The sequence below is a fragment of the Thunnus thynnus genome, chromosome 12 (genome assembly GCF_963924715.1).
Source record: "Thunnus thynnus chromosome 12, fThuThy2.1, whole genome shotgun sequence".
Classification (NCBI taxonomy): domain Eukaryota; kingdom Metazoa; phylum Chordata; class Actinopteri; order Scombriformes; family Scombridae; genus Thunnus; species Thunnus thynnus.
The window spans coordinates 34,164,320-34,177,996 of NC_089528.1; the positions used below are offsets into that span (position 1 = coordinate 34,164,320).

General features: G+C 39.4%; 1 protein-coding gene across 7 annotated transcripts in view; it reads left to right on the top strand.

Annotated features, from left to right (window-relative positions):
* The window catches only part of amph (amphiphysin), a 32,933-nt gene that overhangs the window by 7,471 nt on the left and 11,785 nt on the right, over positions 1–13,677 (top strand). For all 7 annotated transcript variants that reach the window (XM_067607040.1, XM_067607042.1, XM_067607044.1 and 4 more), the window contains exons 4-10: positions 1,097–1,191; positions 3,204–3,299; positions 3,389–3,496; positions 8,144–8,229; positions 8,725–8,800; positions 9,148–9,230; positions 10,234–10,372. In XM_067607040.1, coding sequence (XP_067463141.1) covers positions 1,097–1,191; positions 3,204–3,299; positions 3,389–3,496; positions 8,144–8,229; positions 8,725–8,800; positions 9,148–9,230; positions 10,234–10,372 — 683 coding nt within the window. The remainder of the gene's footprint in view (positions 1–1,096; positions 1,192–3,203; positions 3,300–3,388; positions 3,497–8,143; positions 8,230–8,724; positions 8,801–9,147; positions 9,231–10,233; positions 10,373–13,677) is intronic.

Consider the following 13,677-nt stretch of genomic DNA (forward strand, 5'->3'; position numbering starts at 1 on the left):
TGGCTCAGAAAGTTGCTGCTCATTCATCACAGGCACTAGAGGAGTCCCAGACACACTCGGGCACAAATCAGCATTGAAGTTGTGCAGCACTCCAGGGGTCACTTGTCCAGGATTTAGCTGAACATCTCTGGAGAGCAGGATCAGCATGAAGAGGAGACCTGCTATTCTCCGAAATGGGGTGGCAGATGACTGTCCCAAGCTCAATCACTCGGTGTCCCAGTTGTTTTCCATCAGTGTTGACTGCTCTGGCCAGACAGACACATATAGGCAATACAGCAATGAGTACCAACAGTAGTCCAAAGAGCAATCCATGAAACACAGCCCAGGTGTTTTTGCTGATGAACTTGACGCAGTTTTTGACAGGCATGCTCTGAGGTACAATAAATGGCCTCGGATGACAGTCCTATGTAGCAATCCCATCCAGGATCCCGGTGGCCAGCGGGTAGAAGCTCCTCTTAAGCCCCTCAGCACCGGCCTGGTGCACCCAGAACCTCCTCTCGACCTCAGTGGGGAGAAAAGGCCGCCATCCGGGCGGTTAGGAACTCCAGAAGATCCATGTGGCCAGGACCGTTTCCTTTGATGTTGAGATGGATGTACAGATGGTCTTACTTGATGTTTAATCTGATGTTTACATTTGAAAACCTGGACTGGTGTGGTAGCAGAGTCGGCAGGGGGGTGAGCTGACCATCTCCTCATCCTGATGAGTGACCCCAGTAATATGCCATCACTTCTTGAGTCCAGGGTGCATAGAGAGGCTCCAGCATGCATGGATTACATTACCAGCAAGGATCCTTTAAGTTTTCTTCTTGTTTTCAAAAAAATACTCTTCTGTTAGCTTCTTTAGTGCCGTATCTCCTTTGGAATATTGGTAACAGCAGGTAGCAGTTAGCAGTTGACAGCTAGCTAGTTGTTTTGATTTGAAAAATATATCCAAAGATGATGTTTCCCCTTTGTTCTTGCTGATCAGTGCTGTTCTTCTTCTATAGAGTCCTTTCTAAAGATTTTTGAGTGTACAACAATTTTCCATTTTTAACATTTCATCAAAGTCTTATCGTGTTTCGACGTCCATCAGCTCACTGTGTTTTTGTTTCTGCAGGGATGCAGCAGGCCTCCATCAACCTGACACAGTCTCTCCATGAAGTCTACGAACCCGACTGGCATGGCAAAGACGATGTCATGACCATTGGGAAGGTTAGAAAAATGACACTCAAAATGATACACATAACAGGACAACACCTGAACGCATCACATAAACATGACAGGACACTTGAATGCAGCACCATATTATCAATGTTATTAAATGATATGTTATGACCTGGCTCGGGGAAGTAACATGAACGAAGGAAAACTGAACCAGAAAATACAAAGCTGCAAGCAGCGATGAATGGACCCTCGCATCTTGCCCACGTCAGAGTGAACAGCACCCGTGGTATCGCTACTGGAGGTCGGTTGACACAGCTCTGAATTTTCAGGATTATTGGACACTGTGTGAATGGGTAAAATATTATTTCAATGGAGATGACATATTGTTAACTGTGTAAACATTTTATGAACTATGTGTCATTTAGGCTTCACTTCCTGTTGCCTGTAGGCAATACTACATGAGTGAAATATTAATGCATATATTTAGTGAAGGTCGCTTGACATGCATATGCATTTTCATGAATATCAGACATTGCACAAAGGAGTTAAATGTTAATTCCTGTGTCCACTATGTGGCGCTAGATAACACCTAACCCTCATGTTGCTGTATATCATGTGTCAACCACATCATGTAAATTTCATGTAAATCAGATTATGTGTCACATAAGGCTGACTTCCTGTTATCAGTAGGTGGCGCTATGACTATGACTCAATATTGACAAGCAGATGTGTTCAGGCCTGGACTCTCATCAAACATGAGAAATGTGGGGCAGATTGGACAAAGTCCAGTGGAGTTACAACAACTTCCTGTTTCATGTTTTGGGAGAAATTGACCGGCATGCCACGCAACTAACCCTAACCCAACTCAAAAGCTTCACACTTTAGCATCGCAGAGGTCTTTAGATGTAATCTACCAACTCCCTGTTGGGCTTAAGTTATGGCTCCAAGCAGCTTTTTTTACAGTCTGGAGATGTTACATCTTCCTACCAATTTTTGCACATCTATGTCAAATTTAACGGGGGGGGACTTTGACCTTGAAATTTTCTAGGGGGCGCCATGGGGCCATTTTGTCACACCCAAAGCCAAGACTCATATCAGATATCAAGTTACGCCACTTCTGATGCATGTGCAAAGTTTTGTGAGTCTTTGAGCACCCCTAGCACCTTAGAAATGATGTTTTTGTGCATCCTAACAGCCTCAAATGTGTTCATAAAATGAGAATTGATGCATGAAATCCAAAATGGCAGATTTCCTGTTGGGCAATTTTTTAAAAAAAAGTATTACATCCAGAATGATGAGAGCAATAAACCCACTGAATTTCATGAACATCCAAGCAATTCGATCCCAACATGTCCCTGTGTTTGGGGGCGCTATGGAGCCTGCTGGCCACACCCGAGCCCAATCACTACAGAACTATGCAATTTTCACCAGTTCTAACATGTGTGCCTAATTTCATGAGTTTTCAAGCATCCCAAGGCCCTCAAAAATGCAATGGTGTGGAGGGAAAATAATCTTCACAAAAACAATAGGTTCCTTGCATTTTCGGTGCCTAACGATATGGTGTGGAGGAGACTGCTGCTGCAGAGTCTGCTGGCTGAGAGAGAGAGGGTGGGGAGATGGAGGAAGGGCCTTTCTGTAGGTTGATCAGCTGCCACTGATTGGACAGGATCAATAATAAGTGTCAGTTCCCTGAAACAAAGGGCAGGTACACAGAACACAGGACATAACATATGATTTTTAAATATCAATCCTAAGTCGCTAAGAGAAAAGCGCTGAGACTGCTTGTGTAGAACTAGCGAAAGTTTAAATATACAGCAGGTATTAATCCACAGTAATGTGATATATATATAGGAAAATCAACTGAGTTGAGAGCAGCAACAACGCTATCAGTAGACACAGTCGGCAACCGGAAATGATACAATACGCTTACCGTAGCACGTCAGCACATCTTGATGGCTGCACAAAGTTGAGTTTGTTACTAGTGACATCACAGAGTAGATGTGTGGACAATGAGACATTTTGATGTGTTGCGGTATGATGAGCTGTGTGTTTTCCTGCAGGACTGTGATGCACTGTGGGAAGACTTCCATAACAAACTGGTGGACTCGACGCTGCTGAATTTGGACGCGTACCTGCAGCAGTTTCCAGACCTGAAGGTAACAGTTTGTAATGGGAACAAAAATATTGACATGTTGATGTAGAAGCTGAATGATCGTCTGAAAGCTGAAACCTGGTGATGTTTCAGAATCGTGTGGCCAAAAGAAGTCGTAAACTCATTGACTATGACAGCGCTCGGCATCATGTGGAAACTCTACAGACTTCTGGGATGAAGAACGACCGAAAGATGATGAAGGTTAGTCGACTCGTCTTTGATTAAAATTGTTGAATGCTAGAGCTCGAGAAGTTAAAGGCCCAGATGAATAAATCTCATCATGTGACACAATGAACAGTTCAACAGTCTGTTTCTGTTGAACTGTTTAATCAGTCATCACATAATAATGATAATAATAATAATAATAACTTTATAGCACCTTTCATACAACAAATGCAGCTCAAAGTGCTTTACAACAAAAGAAATTACACGCACCAAGTGCTTCACATGAAAAGGACATAAAAAAAACATAAAAGCATGTAAAAAAAAAAGAATGTAACATAAGATATTAAATAGACAAATACATCTGATTGACAAGAGCCGTAACACTGTTTACATAAAAGTTAGTAAACTCTTCAAGTAAAGGCGTGGACTGCCCGTCCATCTAAAGGTGTAATTATCAGTCTGTACAGCTTGAGCACCTGGTGTGGAAGTTAGTATGCACATAGACTATCTCAGTGGGCTTTTCAGTGCAGTACAGTGCATGTGTCAACCTGTCCCTTTATTTCATGACAAAATATACCAAAATAATAAAGGAAAAGGAGGGAACAACACCACACAAATATATTGAATAAAAAGGGGAAGGGAAGGGGGAAGATGACTAAGTGCTGAGTGTTTGTGGACATAAAACCCACTTGATGAGGGTGAACATTAGGAACATTACTAAAAATAAGATTAAATAAAGGGAAAATACAATACACAGCATGCGTACTTCAGTGGTGGTAATTTGAGACTTAATAAGCAAAAACTCAGGAAGTATTTCACCATGTGTACACAATCTATAAATCGACGCCGAGGTCTCTGAAGCCATAAGCGTAGCAGAACCTCTCTTTTCCCAACGGACACAGACTCACCACCAGTCTTGATTAACCAACATATGCTTCTTTCATTTACCCCAGAACATCTTCCCATGGGTTTAACCTCGCTGTGGGTCTGATCTGTGTCAGGTGCAACCCCAAGCTGCCCCAGAAAAACACCACCCTTAGTGGTGCTGCGGGGGTTAAAAAACACACCACAGTCTTTTCTCAAACCTACCAACTACTGACCTCAGCACCCACGTAACATAAGATGGAAAATGAAATCCACTTGATAATAATAATAGAAATAAGATAAAATAAAGTGAAAATAGAATAAAATCCACTTGATAATAAAAATAAGATAAAATAGATAGAGTGAAACTAAAAATACATAGAATGTGTAAAATATAATAAAAACAAGTTAAAACATAGAATACATAGAATGTATAAAATAAAGTGCAGTAGTGCATAAATGCAAAGCAGACTGAGCGGAAAGCTAGTTAAAAATGAAGAGATACATTTTTATTTTCCTTTTAAAAATATCTAGCGAGCTGCCTCCCTGATATCTGTCGGTAGTGTTTCCATAGTTTTGGGGCGTAATTGACAAAAGCTACATCCCCGATTTTCTTTCAGCTGTTGCTGGAATCTCCAGTAAACCAGCAGCAGATGATCACAGTGTTCTTGAAGGCAAATAGCTAACAAGGCAGTTAACAATGTAGCTTGGACCTAGCCCATTAAGGGCTTTGTATGTAACACATTCTCACTTCCAACTCATCACAGACCGAAGCTTGGTCAGGATCCCGTGACTCCACTTTTTAACACATTAGGTTCCCCTTTGGCGTCATTTTTCAATGTGCAGTATCACGGCAGTCACTGTTAAAAAATAATTATATTTTATGGCGTGACAATGCTGTGGTTAAGATCTGGTTAGGTTTAGGCACAAAAACCACTTGGTTAGTGTTAGGAAATGATCATGGTTTGGGTTAAAATAAAAAATAGAATTAAAATGGCGAGGTGGTCTCGAACCGTGCTCTAACGACCCCTCTACCTCCTAATAAGAAAGTCAGCTTATATATATGTCATGTGAAGTACATCACTTCAGAAATGTTGATATGATACATATTGTTGAAATGTTGATATACTCCATATTACAGGTGTTTAAATGTAGATATTCAACGTATCTGTGGTTTGCAGAAATGTACAAAGCCAAAGTTTTATTCTGGTGACCAGGCTGAAATTTGTCACTTGACGTCATCGGTCTCATGGCGTCTATTTCAGATGTTGTGGGAGTTCAACAGAAGTCTATCAGACTACCCTCCACGTTGAAAAATGATGCTAAAGGGGTACCCAGTGCGTTAAAAAGTGACGCCACGGGGTCCTGACCAAGCTTCCATATGTGACGAGTTGGGAGTGAGAGTGGGCGGTTTTTTTCAGGAGGCCAGTAAAAAGTGCATCACAGTAATGAAACAAGCTTGAAATGAAGGCATGAGTCAGTTTTTCAGCAGCTTTTTGATTTATAAATGGTCGAACTTTTGCTGTGTTTCTAAGGTGGAAAAATGATATTTTCATCACCTTGTTAATGTGGGACCTGAAACTTATAATAACACCAAGACTTATAACCTCAGATTTAATCTGTTTGTTTTTGGGGTCAACTAGAAAAATCTCAGTTTTATCCTCATTTAACTTTAAGAAATTATTGCTCATCCATTTATTTATTGCCAGAAGACAGGTAGTAATGGAGTTTATAGCTGCAGCATCATTTGGTTCAGTGGAGATGTACAGTTGTTTGTCATCTGTGTAACTATGGAAACATAGATTGTGCTCTCTGATGATGTCACCATGTGGCAGCATGTATAGTGAGAACAATAATGGACCAAGGCAGCTCCCTTGTGGAACCCCAAAGCAGTTGTCATGTTCCTCAGACACACGATCTCCAAGACTGACGTAAAACTTTCTCCCTTTGATGTTTGTTTTGAACCAGTTTAAAAAAATGGTCGAAAAAACAACCCACTTTTCAAGATGATTGATTAGGATGATATGATGACTGATCAATCAGTCACAATGTTTATTATGAATGTTTGGAACATATGAGAAAAAAACTAAAGAATGATGTAGTTAGACTTGTGCAGAGTTAATAACAGTTTGTGTGTGTGTGTTAGTATTTTTAATAGAACCTGAGACCATAATTAAATAAAACACATTATTGTTATTTGTTATTATATCATCACACATTCTTTAATACAGAGGCACTGAACGCAGGTCTGAGTCGGTGTGGACTGAATTGATATAAAGCTGTCCTCTTCTTTTGTTGAGTGAGGGGGAGGAGGACAAGATCATCATCACTGGATGATGATCTCCGACCTGCATTCAGCATCTCTGTCCACAGAAGCAGCCGTCTGTCAGCTGCAGCTCCTGATGAGCCGAGAAGACAAACTGCTTCACCAGGCTGACTGACAGCAGACACTTACTGAACCAAAACAGTTTGCATGTCGGCTCCACGGGAAGAAATCCACAGTGTTTGTATTTATAAATACATGATGATGATGCATATTAGGGGTGTGCCCAAATACGTTATTCGGCAAAGCACAAATAGTGGGTTAGGGTTAGGTTTTTTTTTTTACAAACATTTGTTTCATACATATATAAATATTTTAAACATGTCAAATACCAGTTTGCAGGTCGGTTACATCGCTATCTCAGTGTCTCTCCTCTGCTCTGCTGTGACGTCTATCAGCAGGTCTCAACAAGGGGACTGACATCCACCTGCTACATGACGCACATTTCCTTATTCTGACATCACTCCCAGAGTTGGGGGTGTTCCCCAGAGATAAAGCTGAGTTACTAACACACACAAAGTGCTCCCAAGGGACTCTCCATAACCTGTTGTTCCCCTTCTCCTTTCCACAAAATTAGGTTGTAAAAAATAGCCCATAAATGAAAAGTGCAAAGAAATAATGGCCTTTGAAGTTCTTCCCTACACGTCACACACTGTGCTGTCTCTGTTATAGGTGTATAACTAGGTAGAGGTCTGTTAGCTCAGTAGTCAGTGCAGTCATCTATGATCTGGGAGACCTCCTTTGTCAGGTAGTTTATTCATGAACACTCATTGTAACACTTTAATTTTCTAAAATTAAAATCATAATAAAAACAAAAACAGGATTTTTAAGTCTCTTTCCACTTTTATTTGAATACAAATACAAATAATTTTGCTGTCTCAACAAATATAGATACAAATACAAATACTGGGCTCTCTGCACATCCCTAATGCATATGATACATGATACATCAATGTATTGATTCATTGGCTTTATTTCTCTGCCCACTGTAGGGAGTGAACCTACAGGCAGCTCACAGACAGACCGGGAGCTGATCAATCAATGTAGATATGATAAATAAGTGAGAAACACATACAGCGGGATATTCAACACCCCACATGGGCCTTCGCGGCAAACAGCTGTCTGTGCAGATTATGCTTCATGATTGGTTGATACTTTTATTCACTGTGTGAAAACTCAGAAAATTCAACCTCATTCTGAAAAAAAAATCTGTCATAATATTTGCGCTCTGTGTGAAAGTGCTCATGACAAAAACAACGGTTTGAAAAAACATATCGACATGCTAATTAATCGCACAAAAAAAAGCCCCCAGTGTGTAAAGGCCTTTAATCTGCTCTGTGCTGATCAATGATCCAGTGCTGTGGAGTCCTTATTCACAGAAACTGTGCAAAGATTTGATGATATGTGTAAAATTTTTACCTGTTTTAGGAGGCAGGTTTTCACCTATTCATGTCACCTGTACAGGTGTATTATTTTACTTTGATCTGTGTTTGCAGGCAGAGGATGAGTTGAAGAAGGCCCAGAGAGTGTTTGATGAGCTGAATGTTGGTCTGCAGGATGAACTGCCCACTCTCTGGGACAGGTGAGCCGAATTATATACACACCTGTCTGATATGCCAAGATCTGTTATTGCTGAACAGGAAGAGTGATGCATAACCGCTACAGTGTGTACAGTTTGATTACATGTTTCTATGGAAACTGGGCTGCAGTATGTGGTGAATGCCTGCATCATATATCAGGCTCTGCTCTTTGTGTTTGATGCTGAATGATTCAAGCAGTCCTCTCTGACTAATCAGCCTGGCTGACACCATGAATTAATGAGACATTTAAAGTCCCAACATTTCACTGAAAGTCAAATTTCTGTGATAAACCACCTCTATACTGAAGCTGCAGAGTCCTCATGTGTTTGCAGAACTGTAACTCTCATCACTGTAGATCCTGTCAGTTTTGGCACTTATCACTTCAGACTGGACTGTTCAGTTCAGAGACACACTGAGGAAAAGAAGTTTACTAAAGAAAAGTTCAATCTAACGATCAAATCAGCAGCTCTAACACTTTCTGTCTTTCTGCTTTGCAGCCGGGTCGGATTCTACATCAGCACTTACAAGAGTGTGACAAATCTGGAGGCAAAGTTTCACCGTGAGATTTCTCTGGTGAGGTGGGGGAGGGGTCAGTGTTTGATTCCACTGAAACAGTTGTTTTTAGACACTTTGTCATGTAATTATTAACAGAGGATAGCATTGTGCTTTCCCTTCGGTGCTGCTGTGAGTTGAATGTTAAATAATCCAGACAAAATTCAGTCTGAACAGTCTCAGACATCAGCTGTTTGCTCAGTGTGAAGGTCATGTGACCAATGTGACCTCACATGTTATCTGGACGTCACATCTGTGGAAGTTTAAAGTTGTTTCATGTATAGGTCAATAAAATTGAGAAACCGTGTGTTTGTTGTTGAATTTACTGTTTATCCTTGTAATCTAAATTAATTTAACATTTTCTTCAGGTGTGTAGGCAGCTGTATGAAGTGATGACTCAACTTGCTGAGCAGCATTCTGACAAAATGTTCACCATCCAAGGAGCACCGAGGTCAGTGCAAGCTTTCACTATACGAATCTATTCACTTTTCATAGGGTCATATTTTCAAAATATTCCAGTTATGAAGTGTTAAATGCACAACACCCACACAGATATACAGGTAGGAAACTATATAAACATATATATATATATATATATATATATATATATATATATATATCAAGTTTGTTTAAGATGTTTTTAGTAGTAAACAAAGATAATGAATCATCGAAAATACATACTGAAATTCCACTATACAGCACCGCTATATCTAAATGAATATGTAATCATATTACTGGAACATAAGTTTAGGTACCAGGTTGCTGAGATTAACTTTTATAATGAAAATACAATCTGTAGTTTTCTTGATACTAAAGACAGTTTTATTTTGTCATTGCTGTGATATACAGAAGTTTCTCATACATTAAAATTCCATTGTGTTTTTTTGTGAGCGATCATTTTTTAAAGATGTTCTGATGTTAGAAGTTGTGTAATTTTAGGGTTAACCCCTTTTTTTATGTCCTGAATGCCTACAGAATAATCAGGATTTAGATAATCAGAGATGATGTGATGTGTGTATGAAACATTCATTAATTTACATCTATTTCTTTGTTACAAAGCCTGCATTCCTACTTTATTGTGCACTTAGAAATATGATATATAAGTTACCACCATCTGTGAGACGTGTTTCTGTTAGACGTGTTTCTGTTAGACGTGTTTCTGTTAGACTTGTTTCTGTTAGACGTGTTTCTGTTAGATGTGTTTCTGTTAGACATGTTTCTGTTAGATGTGTTTCTGTGTTAGACATGTTTCTGTTAGACGTGTTTCTGTTAGATGTGTTTCTGTTGGGCGTGTTTCTCTGTTAGACCTGTTTCTGTTAGACCTGTCTTGTTAGACATGTTTCTGTGTTAGATGTGTTTCTTTGTTAGATGTGTTTCTCTGTTAGACGTATATTGCGTCCAGCCAATCACATTCTGACTTCCTGTGTTCATGTGGTTTGTATCTACTCCCTCAGTGATTCAGGACCCCTGCGGCTCGCCAGAACGCCTTCACCACCAGAAGATGAGAGTCCACCTGAGAGCCCAGATGCCAGCTCCAATCACATGCTCCGCCCCGTCTCACCTGGACCTCCACGGCCCAAATCCCCAATACAGGTAGATCTAATCCTGACTGGATCCAGATCCCCAATACAAGTAGATCTAATCCTGACTGGGTCCAGATCCCCAATACAGGTAGATCTTATTCTGACTGGATCCAGATCCCCACAACAGCTATATCTAATCCTAGTTGATCCAAAGTGTGTATTTATGAAATGTCTCAGTCCAGTCTTCCTCAGAGTTAAACCAGGACTAAAACCAGTCCTCTTCAGAGTTAAACCAGGGCTGAAACCAGTCCTCCTTGGACAGAAAATTCATTATATGTATTTAATTATCATAAACACTTTGTGTGTACATATAACTCTTTAGTGAAACATTTAACTTCTGAGCCTTTACAGGTGGAGTACAAGATGGATTTTTGTGACGTCACTGTTCAGAAACACACAGTAATAGTTTAAACATATGTCTTAAATATAGCCTTGCTATTGGTAATTTAAGCAAATCAATAAATAATTGAAATATTCAAATGCATTATTTTTATCACTGTAACTGTGGCAGCATCGGATGAGCTCTCCCAATCAAAAAACCTTTTTTTTCATTTTGACCACAGTCTTGGACAAAGTTATTTTAAGTTGTCTTGTTTTAAAAAAAAAAGATAATATAGCAGAGAGTTATTTTTTCTGTGTTACTGTCATCAGAACTGATCGCTTGTTGGTTCAGTCCAACTATTCATCAACAGGAACCTTCACATTAACTTTCTGTGGCTGTTTTTCTTTGCTGCACACTTTTGTCTGTTCATTGGTGAGTGAATATGTAACTGCAGTTTTTTTGTCATTTGTCTGTGTTACTGTATGTGTTGAGTGAATATATAACAATAGATATGTTGAAGTAGAATATTGCCTTGTGTCTTCGATCTCTCATTGTCGGTGATAGTTTCAATAGCATTTACGTGTTTGTCAAATGTATTTGGACAAATATGCATCTATATGTGAAAACATGCAGTTTCTTTCTAGAGCATTGGTTCCTAGTCAGTTCCACTTGTTGACAATTATGCTAACATTAGCTAACTATTTATGATGAGTTGGACTAACTCTATCTGGATGCTGTAGAGAGTTTTAAAATAACTAAACGACAGTAGTTCAAAATTCAGCCTTCATAACACTTCAGCAGAAACGGTGCACATGTGGAACTGTGCACCTCTGAAACATCTCAAAAACAAAGTTTCTTGATACATCTGTGAATGTTTGTCACAATCATCCAGGTGGACTGGAGCGAGAAATCTTTTTTACTTTCTATGTGTGAATTGTAAACATTTTTAGTTAGCAGTCGTCAGACTCACAGAGCGTTTTAGTTCAACAGTGTTTCACATGACTGTACTGTATCCAAACAACCAGAAGAGGGACAGTCAGCATTATGTTTAAAGTCCACTGGATTCGGCTGCATCATGGCTGTTGGAGGCAGTCTGCTGTGGTCACAGCTGGTATGTTCATGTCCATGAGCTCGGAGCCCAAAGCGTCTCACTGCTGCTCTTTTCTCATCTCCACTTTCTTTACACTCTTGTTCAGTTCACATCTCTGAAGCCAGAAATTCACTATGAATGTATGTAAATGCTGATATTCATTGACAGTTGACTTAAAATGTATATTTAAGAGACTGAATTGAAAGAGAGGTTTAAAGAAAAATTAAATGTATGTGACATATTGTACATAATAAGGAAAGCTGACGAAGTATGTGAGTTCTTTGGTGTTTAGATACAACTGTGATGTCCCCATTTTAAAGCGGGATGATGCAAAGAGCTGACAGTAGTGGTGGTGAAGAGCTGCGAGCTCAGGCCGAAGATCTGGATGAATGAGATGAGGAGCAGGACTCTGATGGGCTCAGTGGATTTGATGAACACTGAGGCGAAAATGGTGGAGGAGTGTCGACACTGAAATGACAGCTGACAGCAGCGGTTTTAAAGTTTGACAGTAACGAGATGATTTGCTCACAGAATTTGTGGTGAAATCTGACGGGTTTAACTGAAAGAATGAACGGCCTCAGCCAGTTGATTAAGTTTGAAGCGAGAAAAGGAAGAGATGAACATGTAATAAAATAGAGGGAACATTAAGATTAAGCATTAAGTGTTCCTTTTCTGAACTTTTACTTCATCTGACCTAAGCTGCTACAGCCTGTTTCACTGTAATGTCAATTATTATCATTATTTTATGATCACAATATTGTCTAAAGAAACAAATACAAGTTAAGAGATATATTAATATTTTAAATGTGTGATCACAAGAAAAGCTTGTCTTCTTAAGTTTACTTCCATACAGCCCACAACCCTTGCTTGGCAAGCACAATGATGATACAGCTAAAACAGTTTTACAGTACTTAAAACATCAATTACTGTTTTAATAAGCTGCAGATGTGTTGTCCATATTCCTTTACAATACGAAAACCGTCAGTAAAACAACTCTAGACTACAGTATAGATGTTTCTGCTCTGCTTCTGAAACGTTTTAGTGGACAAATGTGCTGAATGAGTCCTGATGGAGTCCTAAAGCAGCCGGGTCCAGTTGACATAAAGTTACCTGTTACTTACACATAAAGTATTGGGAACCAGTGTTGTAGAATATATCATCCTCCATCATGTTGTAGTCGTGTGTGTTGTAGACTTCAGATCATCAAACTAAACACTGATGCTTCCTGGAAGCATCTTCAGCCTGTTGTCATACTGACGTGTCATATGTCTCCATCCTGCTCATGTCTGGTGTGGTGCCATGGTAAGTAACCATGTCACATTTAGTTGGTGGTGGTGAACCTCTGTAGCGCTGTAGCAGAGTCATCTGTATGAGCTTTATTTAGTCTTGGTTGGCTAAGACATTTTTAGTGGATTAGTGATGTTTTACTGAAGTGCACAATTCATACTTCCTGGAAAATATGCACTAATGTATCTTTATCTTTTTTAAGTAAAATTAAAGAGATTTAATAATACTTAATAATTGGTCAATAATTCCCATTGATTATTAAAACATGTTACCAACTTCATCGCTGACATGTGGGAATGCAGTGACATCACAGTGACAACAGATGAGTTGCAAACAAACTGAAATGAACACACTTGAGCATCTGTTAAAAGTCTTTATAACTACAGGAAGTGTGAGGGGTCAAAGTGGAAAATGTATTGGACATTCATGACAGCTTTAGTAAAATTCTTCTCTTGTTTTTCTCCTTTAAACCAATAGTTTATATGTTTAAAGTGTGTGTGTGTTCACAATCTGCTCATGTCGTAGTGATGTCATCACATCTGCTGATCTCAGCAATGAAACTGTTGAGTAAGAATTTGATTATATTCCACAGCCATTTTTTAATTTAATAAGCATT